At 41.6% G+C, this 18147-nt stretch overlaps 1 protein-coding gene across 1 annotated transcript in view; it reads left to right on the top strand.

Annotated features, from left to right (window-relative positions):
• Nucleotides 1-14963, top strand: part of Cep126 (centrosomal protein 126) — a 119528-nt gene extending 104565 nt beyond the window's left edge. Inside the window, 1 exon segment of the mRNA XM_023709481.1 lies at nt 14898-14963. Coding sequence (XP_023565249.1) covers nt 14898-14936 — 39 coding nt within the window. The 3' untranslated portion in view covers nt 14937-14963.
• Nucleotides 14964-18147: the final 3184 nt, after the last annotated feature.

Raw genomic sequence — 18147 nt, 5'->3', positions numbered from 1 at the left:
AACTTTACCTAATTGTCTGGAAAAAATGCTACTGATTAAGAATGAAATAACAAATGTAAGTCGGTCTTAGCCGTTAAATTTCTTGAATGGAATGTAATCCTCCAAGACGTCAAGGGAAAACATTGGGGAAATCTAAATTTTCCTCCCAAATTCCCTTTCACTGTCCTATTTAACAAAACCTGACTCTACCTCACCATTGGCAAGTCTGTCTTTGGTTTGCTTTGGAAGTCAGATGGTTGATTTTAGAGGTATGTGTACCAAGTACGACTTGAACAGAGACCGAAACCAGAACAGATTGGAATTTGGTGAGCCTTTATTATCCAGCCTGGCAGCTGGTCAGCCGCACTCCTCACAGCAAGGTGCTAACCAGCCCCAAAACAGAGTTAAGCACAGTCTTTTATAGCAAAAAACTATGTCCTTGTTGACAAAGCTGCAAGCTGTTTACGAATAGGAGGTTTTCACAGTTCTTAGCAATAAGTGGAATTTGCCCCAGGTGGGGCCGGCTACAATGTATGGCTGGGGTGGAAACACATCAGCTGTGCACAACACTAGCCAGCTAAAGGATCTGCACTCAAGCCAGGAAGAGACGCCCAAAGATCTAGAGGTCCATGCCAGCTTTGCCCAAATGAAATATTACAAGAGCCACATTGATTTTCAGAGTAGATACCAGAAAGCCATTTGAGCGAGGACACAAGGTTCCTCCTAGTAATTTCCCACAGTTACAACCCATTACAGTATATTTGAAATGTGAGGGTAGAAATAGCCATAGGGTTGAGTGTGATGGTACACATCTCTAAGCTCAGTACTGGGAGGCTGAGGCAGGAGGATTGTTGGGAGTTCCAAACCAGTCTGAGCTACAAAGTGAGCTGAAGGCCAGCCTGAACTGCATAGCAAGACCCTGTCTAAAAAAGACAAAAAAAGAAAAATGGAAAAATATCCATGGACATCTGCACTGGCCCAGGCCGGAGCCACCTACAGAGACCAGGCGTGGTGGCGCATGCCTGTAATCCCAGCACTGAGGAGGCTGAAAACAGGAGGATCACTATGAGTCCAAGCTGCGTAGTGGACCCTGTACCAAATACATTAAAAAGAAAAAAATAAAATCCAAGGACATATTGTCGCACTAGTGTGAGAACCTAAATGAGTAAATAATATCTGATGGGTACAACAGATACTGTGCAAGGGAAAGAATTTGTTCAATGGGAGAGAAAAACTGGGGTGAGGAGAAGGACAAAAGACATGGGAAAGGGTATGTTTATGTATATACGCAGGATGGATGATTGTACTGCCAATTTTTGCTGGCTGTTTTGTTTTGTTTTGTGGCTGGCTCAGCTGGCCCTGGGTGGGCTGGCGCTGCATGTGATGCTGGGGATTGAACCTCGATCCCCACACTTGCCTAAGCTTGCCTAAGCAGGAGCTTTAGACTGCTGAGCTATCTCACCAGCCCCTCTGCTATTCATTTAAAAGAATAGTTAATGCTTAAAATATTTTTTCTTTTTAATTTCTTACAATTTTTATTTTTGTTTTGTTTTATTTTCTTTAAACCAATTTTGCACATTTATATCTGGTAACCTAAGCAACTATTTTGAAGATATTATGCAATTCAGCAACCACTGTTGAATTCCTATTATTTTTGTGTCTGATGGAGTTTTTTCATTACTAATTTGTATTCTTTAAAATTTTTTATATTTTAAAAATATCCATGAAGATGTTACATACAAAATGCTCTCATTACAGCCTCCCTTCAGAGCACGGCTATTTGCTCATCTACTGAGTATGTATTTTAAGCACTGTCTTTGTGTCAGGCGCCGTCTGACATCTAGATAAACAGAAATGAATAAAGCACCACACCCCAGCACGGTTTCCGGGGAAATAAACACAAGTAGCCAACTGCAGTGAAGCTGAACGTGGCCCCAAGGGAGAGGGCCCGGGGGACCCGGGATGCACCAGGCACGGAAGGAAACTGATCCAGGAGAGCGTGCAGCGTGCGCAGTGCAGCCGCAAGTCCTCTTCAAGGCCACAGCGCGGGCTGGACGCGGGGAGAGGCCCGACGGGAGCTGGGCGGCCAGGACTCGGTCGCATCAGCACAGCTGTCTTCTTCCAGAACCACAGACCGCATCCTGCCCTCAGCGAGCTGTCGCACAGCTGTCTTCTTCCAGAACCACAGACCGCATCCTGCCCTCAGCGAGCTGTCCCGGTGTGTGTGCCGTGGGGGAGGTCCTCAGCAGCACATCGTCAGCAAGGATCTTTTCAAATGACTTTTATCAGTTGTTTTTTTTTTGTTGTTGTTGTTGTTTTGGTGGAACCAGGGATTGAACTCAGGCCCTTGCGCTTGCCAGGGAAGCGCTTATTCCACTGAACCATCTCCCCAGCCCCTACTTTTATCAGTTTTAAAACTAGGTCCATTTGTATTAAGCTCTTGTCTGCAATTAAAAACAAACGAACTGAAATACTGCCCTCTCGTGGTCCTCACCAGCTTTCCTCCTCGTGAAGACGAGCCTTTCCTGCTCCCCAAGCGGTTGGCCTGCCCGGCTCCGACCCGCAGGGCTCCTACCTCAGCCTCAAGGGGCTGCAATTACACACGGGCCGCCACCCGTGATTTGCTCTCTTTAAGAACAAGATTTACCCAAGAAATGCACATACTTTTTCTATTGCATTTTATTAAATCAATGCTGTTAACAAACAACCAGATAGCTTTAGAAGCTAAAAGCTTGCCTCCCCGTTTAACCAACCTAATTTATTTTGATACATTGTTATAAACTTGTGCTGGAGACTGCAGCTCGTGACTGAAGTCATCCTGAAGAGCTGGTCCAACTTGGGCTCACACACACAGAGGCCGGCGCTCAAGCTGTGGTGGGTACTGCTTTTCCTACTTCTACTTGGTCTAAATGCGCTGTGCAGAATGTGTTTCTACTCTTGCCTTTAATAAATGTAAAACCTTTCTATTGAAAAAATAGTAAATTAAGTATACAAATAAAGATACTTGGGCTAGGGAGACAGCTCGGCACTCTAAGCACCTTCCTGGCAAGCACAAGGACCTGGGATTGATCCCCATACCTCATGTGGCGCTCCTGGAACCCAAGTGAGTGGTGCAGGCCACGAAACCAGCCACCAAGACCAGGAGTGGTGGTGCACACCTGTAATCCCAGTGCTGGGGAGGTTGAGACAGGAGGATCACTACAAGTCTGAGCTGCATAGTGAGACCCTACATCAACAAAAAACAAATACAAAATGTAAACATTATAAATAATGTTAATAAAATCCCCCTGGGCCAGGGAGATAGCTCAGTGGCATAAGCACCTGCCTGGCAAGCATAAGGTCTGGAGTCCTATGCCCAGCACCACAAAACAAACAACAACAAAAATAAATAGACTCCCCCATATATAGTACTAATACTAACAGTTATACATACCAAGTATATTACCATTTCTAAATATCCATCTCACATGCTACATCAAATTTGTCTCTGTTACTTTTATTCTTCAAGGTTAGTGACTGAGTTTCCTTACAAAATTCCTTAGGAATTTCTTTAAGTTCCTTTAATTAAAATATGTAATAAAGGGGCCAGGGAGATGGCTTAGTGGAATAAGCGCTTCCCTGGCAAGCACAAGGGCCTGAGTTCAATCCCTGGTTCCTAAAAAAAAAAAAATGTAATAAGGCTTATTCTTATAAAAAGTTAATAAAACATTATAACAAGAAAATTTTTAAGTTGGAGAATAGTTATATAAAATATACAACCATTAAAGTCATGTTTTTAAAAATATTTCAGTTTGGGCCCTGGATACAGCTCAGTGACTGAGGGCCTGCCTGAGAAGCACAAGGTCCTGAGTTGGATTCTCAGTCCAAAGAAAAGAATATTTGAGTTTGAGAAACACCAGTGATTCATTACTACGTAGGAAAGAGAGCCAGAGAAATATACTTCAGATGTCTCAAATACTCATGAAATAAACATTGAAAAAAAATCCAGGGAATTAATTCACAAAATACCAGTAAACAGTTTTTTGGTAAAAGGATCAATGGTAATTTGAAATTTTCGGTAGTTTTTACTTTCCACATTGTGTTTTTTTTTTTTTTTTTTAGAAAAATCCAAAAGCATTAACTGCAAATGAGACTGTTCCCTTTGATAAGGTCACACGTAAAAGAAAGAATCCTCCTCCAACTGGCCCACACGCTACCTGTGAAGCTGTTACAGACCCTGCACCAGGTTGCCCACCTCTGCGGAGAGCAGAGTGCGAATCACAAGGGGCAAGCCCGGGCGGTCCCTACCTGCAGGTAGTCCCAGAAGGCAGTCCACAGGAGCAGAACCAGAGGAAGTGAGCATAGATTTATGTTATTCCTTTCTACATGGGAACCAGCGCAAACAAAGTGCCCGTGCACTTTCCCCGGGAGTGGCTTCCCCAGTCAGTCCTGAACCGCCGGCTGCTACTTCCGAGAACAAAGTGCAAACGCGCCATTAGATTGTCGCTCTGTTGTTTAACCACGTACACTCAGTCTCCTGCGTGTGCGGAGTGAGTCTGCCCAGCGCCGTTTGCTAAAGAGTGTGTTTCTTCTAGCGTATTTTTGGCCTCTTTGATAAAGATCAACAGCTCAGCTGTCCCCTCTGCCACTGCACTGACCCACATGGCTGTTATTGTGTCAACAGCATGCTGCTTTTAATCACCATAACTTCATAGCCTGTTCCCCAGGGTTGCTTTTGTTACCCTGCGTAGCTTCTGATTCCATATGAATTTTTAGGACTGCTTTCTCCGGTTCTGTAAAGAACACTGTTGGTTTTTTAGTTGGTATTGCATTAAATCTGTATCTCAGCTTTGGAAGGATGGCCACTTTGACAATATTCATTCTGCCTATCCAGCAACAGGGGATAACTTTCCATTTTCATTTATTTATTTATTTATTTGTTTATTTATTTATTTGGTACAGGATCTTGCTACACAGCTTGGACTCATCATGCTCTTCCTGTCTCAGCCTCCCTGGTGCTGGAACTACTGGCATGCGCTACCATGCCCAGTTTCAGTAGCCTGGATCCTTGTGCTTGGTAGGTGGGCACGTGGGCCACCAAGCTACCTCCCCAGCCCAACTTTCCACTTTCTGAAGTCCTCTTCAATCTCTCTTTTAGATTCCTGTAGTTTTCGTTGCAGAGGTCCTTTGGTTCCTTGGTTAAGAAATGAATTTTTAGGCTCTTTGCAAGGCTATCTGGAAGTAATTTGCACCAAGCTGGCAGCTGCAGTAGCTGCAGTTTCAGCTTCAGCTCCACGATATTTCCCTTGGCCGAAAAACCATGAGGTCATTTTCCAGTTCAAAGCATTCAGCAAATGGCAGCAAGGCGGAGTCACCAGAAATGCACAGCTGATTTCCGTGACAAATACGGTGATGCTATACCAGGCGGTGGGGCCACATTGTGTACTGCTGCGCGGACCTACACAGCAACACAGACTGGGATAGAAGGGAACCTGCCCCCCGTTGGCAGAGTGACCTCAAGGAATGGAGAGATCAGTAACCATGCCAGCTGATATGGCGCAGCTAGACTATTTCTAAATGAAATTGTAATTGATGCCAAGTAAAAGTGCTGTATATTCATTAAAATATGGGGTATTGAAGAAATGAAGAACAATTGAAACCTTCAAAAGAGAAAAAAAATTAAAATATTTAGTTTTTTCTTGATGACATTATGAATAGTATTATTTTCTTTTTTTAAATAGTATTATTTTCTTAATTCTTTCTTGGCAGGTTCATTATTGCTATAGAGTAATGCTGTTGATTTTTGTATCTTGATTTTGTATCCTGCTACAGTGTTGAATTTGGTTATTAATTCTAAGAGTTTTTGGTATTTTGTGTCTTCTACGTAAAGGATCATGTCATATATCTGACAACAGGGGATGACTTTCCATTTTCCTTTTGTTTATTTATTTACGTATTTGATACAGGGTCTTTATTTCTTTCTCTTACCTGATTGCTCTGGTTAATACTCCAAGAATATGTTGAATAGCAGTGACAATAGTGGACATCCTTGTCTTGATCCTGATTTTAGGGAGAAATCTTTTAGCTTTTTCCTACTCAATATGATGTTGCCCATTAGTTTGTCATAAATTGCTTTTATCAGATTGAAATAAGATGTTTTCAGAATTTTTTATCATGAATGGATATTGGGTTTGGCCAAAGGCTTCCTGCATCTGCTGAGACGGTCACGTGATTCTTGTTCTTGCTTCTGTGGTGCACTACATTTATCTATCTACCCATCTTTAACTACCCTTGCATTGCTGGGATGAAGCCTATGACCTTTTTAACCTTTTTTTTTTTTTCTTTGAATTCTGTTTGCAAATATCTTGTTGAGAATTTCTGCATCTATATTCATTAAAGAGATTGCCATATGGTCATCTTTTGTATTCGGTCCGTGTCTGATTTTGGAATTGGGGTAATGCCAGCTTCCATGAATAACTTTGGAAGTACTCCTTACCTTTAATTTCATTCAAGAGTTTGAAAAGCACTGCTATTAGATCTTCCCTAAAGTTCCCATAGAATTCAGACGTAGATTTATCTGACCCTGTGATCTTCTTAGTTGGTAGTGTTTGGGGGTTTTTAATTATTACCTCAATTGCATTGCAAGTTATCAGATTATTCAAGCTTTTTATACATCTTGGCTTAGTTTTTATAATTAGTATGTGTCTAGAAACCTATTTCTTTTGTATTCTCCAATTTATTGTAATACAGGTTTTTGAAGTAGTTACAATGTTCTGGATTTTGGTATTGTCTGTTGTGATTTCATCTTTTTTATTTCTAATTGCACTGATATGAGACTTTCCTTTTCTTTTTTGGTTAGATTAGCTAAGGATTTATCCATTTTGTTTATTATTATGTACTGCTGTAGAAAGAAAGCAGTATTTGAAGAACCGTCTCTTTAATTTATTGATTCTTGGTATTGTTTTAGTCCCAATTTCAATTATTTCTGCTCTGATGTTCATAATTTGTTTTCTAGTATTAGCTTTGAAGTTGGACTGCTTCTATTTTACTAGGAACTTCTGCCATTTTAAAAGCTGGTAAAGAAGCCACTACACCCAAGTGTGATAAAGGTTACAGGAGGAACGATTATCGTGAACATGGGATGCCTGACATCCAGTCCAGACTTCACCTTGGAAGACAGACTTCTTACAAAATGTGATTACTAAGGAGAAGGCTGAAGGGGCTTGCCGGTTAGCTCAGTTGTTTGAGCACCTGCCTGGGCAAACCCAGTCCGGCTTGTGGGACTGCAGTTCGACCCCCAGTTCCAAAAGCCACACCACACCCACCATTAAGGCAGCCTAAGCCAGGCCAAAAAAAAATCCTTCTGAACTTTTGGGCCGGGCAAATAGCTCAGTGGATTAAAGCACTTGCAAGCAGGTGCAGGAGTGGGGAGTTTGATCCCCAATCCTGCAATGTTGGCCCCACCCACGGGGCATGCTGAGACAGCAATTGAGACTGGGCATGGTGGTGCGTGCGAAGCTGTAAACAGGCGGATCACTACGAGTCCGATCCAGTACTGAGACCCTGAACACCCTGTAGAGCCTTCCCTAAAATACAAAGAGAGACAGAGACATCTGAGTGGTGTATTGGCTTGAAAGGGAAAGGGCAGGTGTCTGCAGAGAGGAGCGCCTGTGAAACACATCCGTTTACCCCTGCTTTACAAATGTCCAAGCCACTCAGCACAGAGGAGGGCCTCCAGGCAGACAGAGCATTTCAAAACACATTTTTCTTTCTGCTCCTCCCTGAAACCCCCTTAAATTACAAATGAGGATAAAAAATAAAATTGATGACAGAAAATGGGAGAAAGGACATCACCAAAACTTTGGAGGTTAAAAAGCAGGTGACCAAGTAAGCAACAAAAGATCAGTCTCTCCAACACTCAGAGTCTAGATCCTGGAAAATGACAGCTCAGGGAAGAAAAAGGAAAGCTCCTGGGGAGCCAAAATGGATCTGATAGAAAAATTAAAACTTACAGAGAAATTTAGGAGACAAAACACACCACAGACAAGGGCCAGCCTGATAACTCAGTGGACTAACACACTTGCTTAGGCAGAGCGCAGTGACAGGGGTTTGATCCCTGCTGTGCCATGCCAGGCCCACCCCTGGGGTGTGCCCAGAGACTGCAATTGAGACTGGGCATGGTGGTGAACCTGTAATCCCAGCACTTGAGTGGCCAGGGAGTTGGCTCAGTGGAATAAGCTCTTCCCTGGCAAGCGCAAGGGCCTGAGTTCAATCCCCAGTTCCGCAAAAATAAATAATAACTCCCAGCACTTGGGAGGCTGAAAACAGGAGGATCATTATGATTCTGATCTATGTAGTGAGATCCTGTAGACTCTGTAGACCCTGTACCAAATACAGAAAAGAAAAAAAAAGCACCACAGAGAGGGGAAGAGATGATCTGAACTTTCTCCTCAGCTCCCAGCTTGCAACTTGCAGGAGGGAAACCAACTCTTCAAAGTGAAAGCTTTGAGGGCTTCAGGGACAAATGGCTGTGTGGCTGTGCTGAATGGACTGGCAGCACTGTGAGCTGTAGACAAAGAGCAGCGAGTGTGGTCACCAGCCACAACCAAGAAGAGGGTGGTCGGCTGTACACCTTTCTGGGGAAGGACTGATTGTCTGAACCAGAGACTCAGCACCCCCCAGATGGCTTCACTTCAGGCTCCCAGTGTCACGTTCCCACAGTGACTGGGTAAGAGATAGCCATGGGACACAGCCACAGTCAGGGAGCTGAGGTCAAGCTGGAGAGAGACCCCTGAGGGTTCTGAGATAAAGGACGCCACCCCCACCCCAAGGCCAGCGTGCAGGCTCAGCCTGCATTGTACGTCACAGCACCAGCACTCTTGCCTTGACCCTCTGCTCGCTGGTGCCTGCAGCAAGCGCAGGTCTTGGGCCCAGCTGCTTTCTTTATCTGCCGGTGTGAGCAAAGACGAGTCTTGATTGAGTCACTGTGGTGGCATTGTAGGTCCTGGAAGAAAAACAACACAGACATTTGCTTTCTTTTTTCTTCTTCACTGGTTTACTGGGTTTGAACATTTTTCCCTGTATCCTTCCTTGTTTCTTACCTATTTTTCTTTCTTATTTTCCTCCATTTATTTTTTCTGTCATTTGTACTCCCCATATAATTTCCTTTTTCTCCCTTTTCTTTTGTCTTAATTTCTTTCATTCATTCTTTCTTTCTTTTTTTTTTTTAAGAACCGGGAATTTAACTTAGGCCCTTGCGCTTGCCAGGGAAGCGCTTATTCCACTGAACCATCTCCCCGGCCCCTTGTCTTAATTTCTTGTTACTTGTTTTCTTCTCTGACATCCTTTCTACCATGGCTCTTCTCTGCACTTTATATAATTTATGGTGTCACATTTTTTTCCCTTGCATTTCCCTGCCCCCAAACCTTGCACATTTAATAGCATAACCATAAAGCTTTATTAATTTTTGAATGTATTTAGTACAGGGCCTACAGGGTCATATTCATCTTTGTATCATCTTGTAGGTATTGAATTATTTTTTCCTGCATCCTAGTTGTTTTTAAGAGATCTGTTCCTACTTTTTCACTAGTTGCAATGGTGTCTTTAAGGTCTGAAAGTCTATTCTCACTTTCATTCAAACAGTTTTGTCAGCTTGTGATTGAGGTTTTAAATTCCTGCATATCACTTTGGATCTGTTTCATGCATTTTCTATTTCTTTCCTATATTGCTTATTCAAGGATTTCATCATTTTTATACTCTGCTCTATTTTTTATCAGTGTCTTCTTTAGAAGCACTTAGTAATTCTTTCATTATAGTTGTCATTTCTTTTTTTACTTCAGAAATTATTTCTGACCTGATTTCCTCCATACCTTTCTGTAGTTATTGCTTTATTTCAGATGCTATTATTTCAGAGATTTTAGATGTGCAGTTTCCAATTTCTTCTATGCTAGTGTCTTCTGCATTTGTTCTGGGTGGGCTTGGGGCCTGAGAATGCATTTTCTTCATTCTCTTTGTAATTTTCTACAGCACTGTCTTCTGACTTTTGGTGTAGAGATTAGAGTTATTACCTTAGCACCAGGTCTGGATCTTCTAAGTTCAAACTCATCCAAGTGGGTGTGACTTGGGTCTGGTTGCTGTGCTCCACTTCTTCCTCTTGCAGCCCTTGGAGTTGAACCCTCAGTGCCACTCTGGCAAGATGTTCTGCTCCTAAATCAGCTGAGAGGGTCTTGCCTCTAGCCTCTTTGCAGGGAGTTCTGCTGCAGGTTCCACAACGGGCCTGGGCTCTAGGTCGAATGAGCATCTGGAGGGCCTGGGCCGTCTCACTCACATACCAGGCCTGGGCTCTGGATTGAATGAGGATCCGGTGGGCCCCGGGTGGTCTCACTCACATGCGGGGCCTGTGTTCTGGCTCAAATCGGTTTTTATTTTATCTTACTATCCAATTTGTCAAGTACAATACTACTGCAGCTGATTTGCTTGTTATTTCTCTATAGTTGTTATTTCTCTATAATCTGACAATCAGATTATCTTCTGTGATGTTAGCAATACTATATTAAATTCCTGGAGAACTCAGGGTTCAGCTAAATACAATGCATTCTCCCCTCCCAAACTAAGCAAAGTGGCTTGATCTTGGGGCTAAAGCCAAAGACTATAGCTGTCCAAATCCAAAGTACAACACTGAACAGGGGCTGAAGTGATCTCTATTCTAGCTGCAAAGTGTCTACCCAATAAGAATCCACAAAACTAAGTGCAACAACAACAATTGAAACATGAGATGACAGGTGATAAAATACCTCCAAAATCTCCACTTTAGCAAATGATTGGAATCCATAAAAAAGTTTCAGGAAGAAATCCACATGATTAAAAATTGCACTGAAAGTATGTGTAGTATAAGTGGCCAATATGAGGACAGAATTTCAGAACTAGAAGACAATGATGCCCTCAAGACCCACTGCTCAGACACCTTAAAATCAACTGCCGTGAGATGAAGCAAAGCAGACTAATGTTAGAATAATTGTAATGAGCGAAAAATCAGAAATCATGAACAGCATAAAACCTGCTCACAGAAATAATGGCAGGAAACTTTCCAATTTCAAAGAAAGAAAGAAATATACAGCTAAGTGAGGCATACCAAACCCCAAATGGTCACCACCAGGAGAAAACTTTTCAGGGTCATGTTAAATTCAAAGTATCAGAAGTCCATTATAGGAACAAAAACATTGAAAGCTATTAAGGAAAGGCACCAAATGATACATAAAGGTAAATCCGCTAGAATCACAGCAGACTTGTCAACACAAAACTTAAAGATCATTTAAAGAGCTTAAAATGACATGTTTCTCTCTTTTATATGTAGTTGGTTGTTACAGGGTCTCACTACGCAGCTCAGACTCATAGTGATCCTCCTGCTTTCAGCTCCGTCAGTGCTGGGATTACAAGCTGCATAGTGAGATTCTGCACCAAATACATAAGTAAGAAAGAAAGAAAGAAGTAATCCATCAATACACAATATGCAAGAAATACATTAAACTCAAACATAAATTCACAGGTTAAAAGTCAAAGGATGGAAAACAATATTCCAGACAAGAATCTGGAAAAAGCAGCATTAGCTATCCTAATTTCAGACAAAGTGAATTTTAAGCCAAAATTGATCAGATGGGCCGGGGAGATAGCTGGGTAGATTAAGCGCTTGCCTGGCAGGCACAAGGGCCTGAGTTCAATCCCCAGTTCTGGAAAAAAAAAAAAAAAAAAAAATTGATCAGAACAGACAAAGGTCACTGCGCATTAGTGAAGGGAACAATTCAATAGGAAAAGATAAGAATTATAAACATATATGCACCTAATAGCTGCATAATCAACTTCATAAAACAAACATAACAAATACATATGAAAAAGCAGATAAACAACAATGCAGTCGAAATGGGGGACCACAACACTTCACTGCTACAAATGGAAAGATTAACTAGGTGAAAAAAATTAACAAAATAATACCCATAGTGGGCCAGGGAGATAGCTCAGTGACTGAAGCATCTGCGTGGCAAACACAAGGTCCTGAGTTCAATCCCTAGTATCAAAAAGAAAAAAAGAAATAGCCAGAGTTTGACCCATTCTTTGAATAAATGGACTCAATAGATTGCTACAGAGTATTCCATCCAACAGCCACAGGATACACATTCTTCTCACTAGCATTGAGACTTTAGAGACCACAAGTCCATAAGGCATGCTTAAGTAAGTATAAACAAATGGAAATTATCACATGCATAAAATCAGAACATATACAATGAAACTAAAAATCAATAGCAAACCACAGAAACTAAACAAACACAAGGCAATTAAATACTACCCTGGAACAGTCAATGAATTACAAAAGAAGTTTGTAGCTGTGAATTCCCACATCAGAAAAAGAGTGAGCTCAAATAAATAACTTAAAGATCCACCTCAAGGTCCTAGAAAAACAAGAACAATCTAAATCCAAAGGTAGTATGAGGAAGGAAGTTACGACAATTGCAGCAGCAGCCAAGGTTTGATCCCTAGTGTGCCGTGCCAACCCCATCCCCAGGGCACACTGAGATGGCTACTGAGCCTGGGCATGGTGGCGCACGCCTGTAATCCCAGTGCTTGGGAGGCTGACAACAGAAGGATCACTACAAGTCTAATCTACATAGTGAGACCCTGTAGAGCCTGTAGACCCTGTGTTACTACCTAAACTAAATACCAACTAGGATATAAAGTCAACACTCAAAAATGATGAATGCAATAACATTCCTGTACACCAATAATAAACTCACTGGAAAAGGAATTAGGGAAACAATACCGTTCACAATAACATCAATAAAAATGAACTACTACTAATTAACCTAACAAAGGACATGAAACACCTCTATAATGAAAACGGCAGTCCTCTGAAAAAAGAAATGAAAGAGAACATCTGAAAATGAAAAGATATCCCCTGTTCCTGGGTAGGCAGAACCAATATACTCCAAATGGCTGTACTTTCAAAACTAGTATACAGATTTAATGCCATCTCAATTAAAATACCAACAGCATTCCTCACAGGATTAGAGATAGCAATCCTAAAGTCCATAGACTCAGAGATCTAGAACAGCAAATCAAGCAGGCTCAGGGCTCCTTTAGAGAGACTAAGCCTGTGAGACCTCCAAAGCCGTATGAGTGCAGTCTTCCTGTTCTTTCTTTGGGCTCCAACTGCTAACATACAGCATGTGGCGCCTCAAAGTGGGGCACAGAAGATGACCAGCGACGTAAGCACAGAGGACACAAGCAGAAGTTAATCCTAAGAGCCAATATCCTCCCCATCCTTCCGAAGTTTAAATGGCAGGTCTCCTGAGCAGAAAATACTTCCGTGGTCTCGCTGCGCAGCTTGGACTCATTGGGATCCTCCTATCTCAGGCGCCCTGACACTGAGAATACAAGGGTGCGCCAACTTAGAAGGCTGAGCTACCTCCCCAACCCTCATTTTTTAATAAGACACTTGAAGTCCCTTCTTGCAGGGCACCAAACAACTAGGGATTGTTATTTTTCAGGCGACCTAAGTTTTAATTACTTCTCCTCCTGCAGCGATGACTTCCTAGAGCTACACTCCCTAATAATGTTCAGCTCCCAGCTTGTGCCATCCTTTGAGCTTTCTGGTCCTTAAAATACAAGGAAAGACACCTATGAGATGTATTTTATTTTAAGTCAAATTCTAACTTTCATTAAAATATGGGGAAAAATTTTTTAAATAGAATAGCAAAACAGTTTTGGGCAACAAGGGTAAGGCAGGGATTATCACCATTCTGGGCTTCAAATTAAGCTACAAAGCTGTAGTAATTAAAAGCAGCATGGTACTGCCAAAAAAGGACACCTTCAGATCCACAGAACAGGATAGGGGACGAGGAACAACTCCAAGCACACACGGTCACCTTATCCCTGACAGGGGTCCTAGGACTTTTGCTGAGGAGAGACAGCCTCTTTATCAGATGGTGCTGGAAATCTAACTCCCACATGCTGACGATTGAACCTAGACCTATATCTCTTAGCGTACATTAAACTAAAATCAAAATAGATCAAAGATATAAATATTAAAACAGAAACACAATCTGCTGGAAGATAAACCTGGTAAAAATCTTGAAGATGTAGGCAGAGGCAAAAACTCTCTGAACAGAACTTCAGTTGAATAAGAAATAATACCAAGAATCAAAAAATGGAATCACATCAAATTAAAAAGCTTTTGCACCACGAAGAACCAACAGCAAAGATAAGCTATAGAAAAAAAATTGCCAACTACTCCTCAGAAAAGTATAAATATTTAGAATTTATAAAGAACTCAGTGGGGCTAGCACCTGCCTGGCAAGTACAAGTTCAATCCCAAGTACCACATGTCATGCCAGGCCAGTGCACCAGGCCAGCCACAGTATGTAGCAAGATGCTGTACCAAGTAAATAAATAAATAAATTTTTTTAAAAATTTTAAAAAGAACTCAAAAGGCTGGGTAGCTCTGCAGTATAAGTACCTTCCTGGCAAGCACAAGATCCTGAGTTCAATCCTCAGTACAAAAATAAAAAACAAAAAACCAACTAAAAATATGAGAGCCTTCTGATCTAAAGACCCATTTAAAAAAAAAAGCAGGGGACATCTGAAAGGAATCCACATTTTTCAAATGAGGAAATACAAATAACTCATAAATACATGAAAACAAAGTTCAAGACTTCTGGTCATTCAAGAAATGCACATTAAAACACTGAGATTTTTATCTCACCCCAGAAGGAATGGCCATGGTCAAAGAATCAAACAATGACAAGGCTGGAGAAGTTGGGGGCGGCACAGCACACCCAGCTTTATTGTCAGGGGAGTGTAAACCTGTGGAGCCACCGTGGCTCTCAGTGCGGAGCTGTGCAGAAAACTAAAAATAGAAATTCCATTTCACCAAACTATTTCCCTTCTAGGTATCTTCCAAGAGAGTGGAAGGCATCACATCACAGTGATAGCGGATACGGGTTTACAGCCGCACGGTGAGTAATAGCTACATCTTGGAAGGAGCCTCTGGCTCTATCAACAGATGAACGGATAAGGAAGAGTGCTATTTAGATGAATGAAGTATCGCTCTGCCAGAAAGAATTGATCATTTGTGAAAAATGGGTGCACCTCAAAGCTGTAATGTTAGGGGAAAGAAATCAGACCGCAGCTTAAACTTCACGTGGTCTCTCTTATATGAAAGACTCGAAATATAAATAAAGGGGCAAAATAAAAGAAAGACACCACGAGGAAAAGAGAGAAAACAAATGACTGAAATCGGGCATGGCCAATGTGTCTAAAAGTATACCTTGATTTAGTATAAACGTCTTAGTGTTTTATGTGTTTTGGGCCTGTTAGTTTGGCTACTAATCTGGGTTTATGATAGTTAACTTGATAAGGACTTTAAAAATAAATAAATAGATCAGATACTGGCAAAAAGAAAGAGAAAAAAAATAAATTTAAAAAAAGAAAGAAGAAAGTTTTAAGCCAGGGTATCGGGAGGGGACAGACAGGTTCTGTGAACACACCAGTTCCTTGCAGGAGTGTGACCATGATGCACTGCAAACATGTACTAATAAAGATTTAAACTTACAAAACAAAGCAGATGATCAAGCAGTAACTGATCTAGACAAGCCAAGGAATCTACAGCCTACCCGAGCTGAGGGGGAAGCCTGGGGCAAGCCTGTCTGTGCTGCAGAATCGCAGAAAGACTCCTGGATTAAAGGACACTAGGCAGTTCTGAAACCAGGGAACAAAGGTGAGGCTGAGGCTGACGACCTGAAGCCAAACTCCAAGCCCCGTAGCATTGCGCAGGTGCAGACTGTGCGGCCAGCCCATACCCTCTTTGGCACAGGTCAGCCTTTGACGACAAATGCAGTGGTTTGTACCTGTGATCGCCACATTTGTGGGCTGTCCTTCAACCAGGAGAGCGGAATTGACCAAGGGCCCCAACTGATCCATCCTGACGCCCATGCCAGCCAGACAACAGCTACTTGGAAGACCCAGAGCCAACAGGAAAAGGCGGAAAAACAGAACGATATAAAGAAAAACCTCGGCTGTGTGACCCTCAAAGCAACCCATCAAGGGCTGAGGACACAGCTCAGCAGCGTAAGCGCCTGCCTGGCCAGCGCAAGGTCCACAGTTGGATCCCCAGGACCAAAAATTAATTGATTGATTGGATTGATTGATTAATTAATTAAAACACAAGCAACTGGTCAAGACAAGTGTAGAAGGAATGGCCACAAAAAGACAAATTGACAAAAAAAAAATCTACTCTCTTTGAATGTTAAGAAGGTTAAGTTTGTATTTGTACTCTGAAAGAGAAAGAATTGGTGAGAAATGACATAGAAAACTAAACAAAATCCTAACTTTTAATGATAGCCAAAACAAAAATTTGAATGATAATCAATATTTATATTACACTAGATGATAGAAGCCAAAAATTCATGAAGTCAGAATAACAAAAATGGTAAATATTAATCTAACCAAAAACATGCCTTAGTATTTTAGTAGACTAGGAGAAAGGGAAGTGTGGAGATGAACAGAGAGTGAAAGAGAAACGGAGGTTAGCACGTCATATATAAAGTTTAATTTAAATAGCAAGAATGTCATTGAGAAATATGAAGCCAAACACCAACAGAACAAGCTAAAAGAATTAAGAATTGTTTCTTCTCAAGACAAGAAAAAAGGGAAATATTACTAATCATTTCATAATAAAGTATTTGGAGGGCCAGTGAGATAGCTCAGTGGACTAAGCGCTTGCTTAGGTAAGTGCAGAGGCCAGGATTTGATCCTTGCATGCCATGCCAGCCCCACCCCAAGCATGCTGAGCTAGCAATGGAGTTCGGGTGTGGTGGTGCATGCCTATAATCCCAGCACTAGAGAGGCAGAAAACAGGAGGATCACTACAAGTCTGAGCTGCATAGTGAGACCCTGCAAAATAAATAAATAAAATAAAGTATTTGGAAGTGGGCTGGGGAGATGGCTGAGCGGTCTAAGTGTCTGCCTGGCAAGCGCAAGGACCCAGATTCGATCATATGCCAGAACCTCAGGCACGCCGTGTAGGCTACAGGTGGTGCATGCCTGTAATCCCGTGCTGAAGAAGCTACAACAGGAGGATCCCAGGGCCAGGAAGATGGCTCAGTAGAACAATCACTTGCCTGGCAAGCCTAAAGGCCTGAGTTCAATCCCCGGTTCTGCAAAAAAAAATTAAATTAAATTAAATAAATAAATAAAACAGGAGAATCCCTATGAGTCCAAACTGTGTTGCAAGACCCTGTATCAAATTAAATAAATAAATAAATAATAAAAAGAATGATGAAATTATAAAATATTAAATTCATGTCTTGAAGTCAAACACAGTTAAGCACAATACTCATATTTCTTTTGGGATGTCATTTCTACTTACAAAATTTTATTTTACATACCAATTACCACCAGAAATGTTCAAAACAGTGAAATAGTGGGTTTTAAATATATGTGTATATATAATCACTAGGGATTAGAACAAGCACTATTACAAAGTCTATTGCATCAACACTGAAGGAGGGCTATTTTATTCTTGGCTTGAGAAGAAACAAAGAGTAAATGAGACTTTTAAAAGAAGTATTAAAATCACTGGCTTATAGGAAGCAGATACCATATTTCTAAAATTGACTAGATCTACCCTAATGCCAAATATTCCGTTGCTATTTATTTAGATTGCTTCCCAAATGTATACACACCCTGAGTCGAAGCTTTCAAGTTGCTGCTTGCCAACTGCATTAAAAAGGCAAAAATATCATCAAAGATGCAGAGATGCTATCAGAGCACTACGAGGAAAGCCTTGGAAGGTGTGCGTGGCTCGGAAGCCAAGAAAACCTTTCATCCAAATAAGTCCCGGGCCAAGTCTCATTGTGAGTGGGAGAGAGTGAGATCAGCCTCGTCCCTGGAGCCAACTCATTTCTTCCAGCCCATTTCCATGGCCAACCCGCCAGAAATTGAGAGATTTCAATGACAGCATTAGTTTTTCATTTTTAGTTGATTTTAAAAGTCAGGTATAAACAAAGTGCAGTCTGCTCCAGGAAATGTGTGCTAACATGTCCTGTATAATATCTCTGTGACACGGATCGTCTCTATCAAAGCAATCCTTAATAGTTCTTGTAACGTGTATATAATCCACATAACTTCACCCTTCAGCAC

The sequence above is a fragment of the Octodon degus genome, unplaced genomic scaffold (genome assembly GCF_000260255.1).
Source record: "Octodon degus isolate 3935 unplaced genomic scaffold, OctDeg1.0 scaffold00012, whole genome shotgun sequence".
NCBI lineage: Eukaryota > Metazoa > Chordata > Mammalia > Rodentia > Octodontidae > Octodon > Octodon degus.
This window is presented reverse-complemented; position numbering and strand designations above follow the sequence as displayed.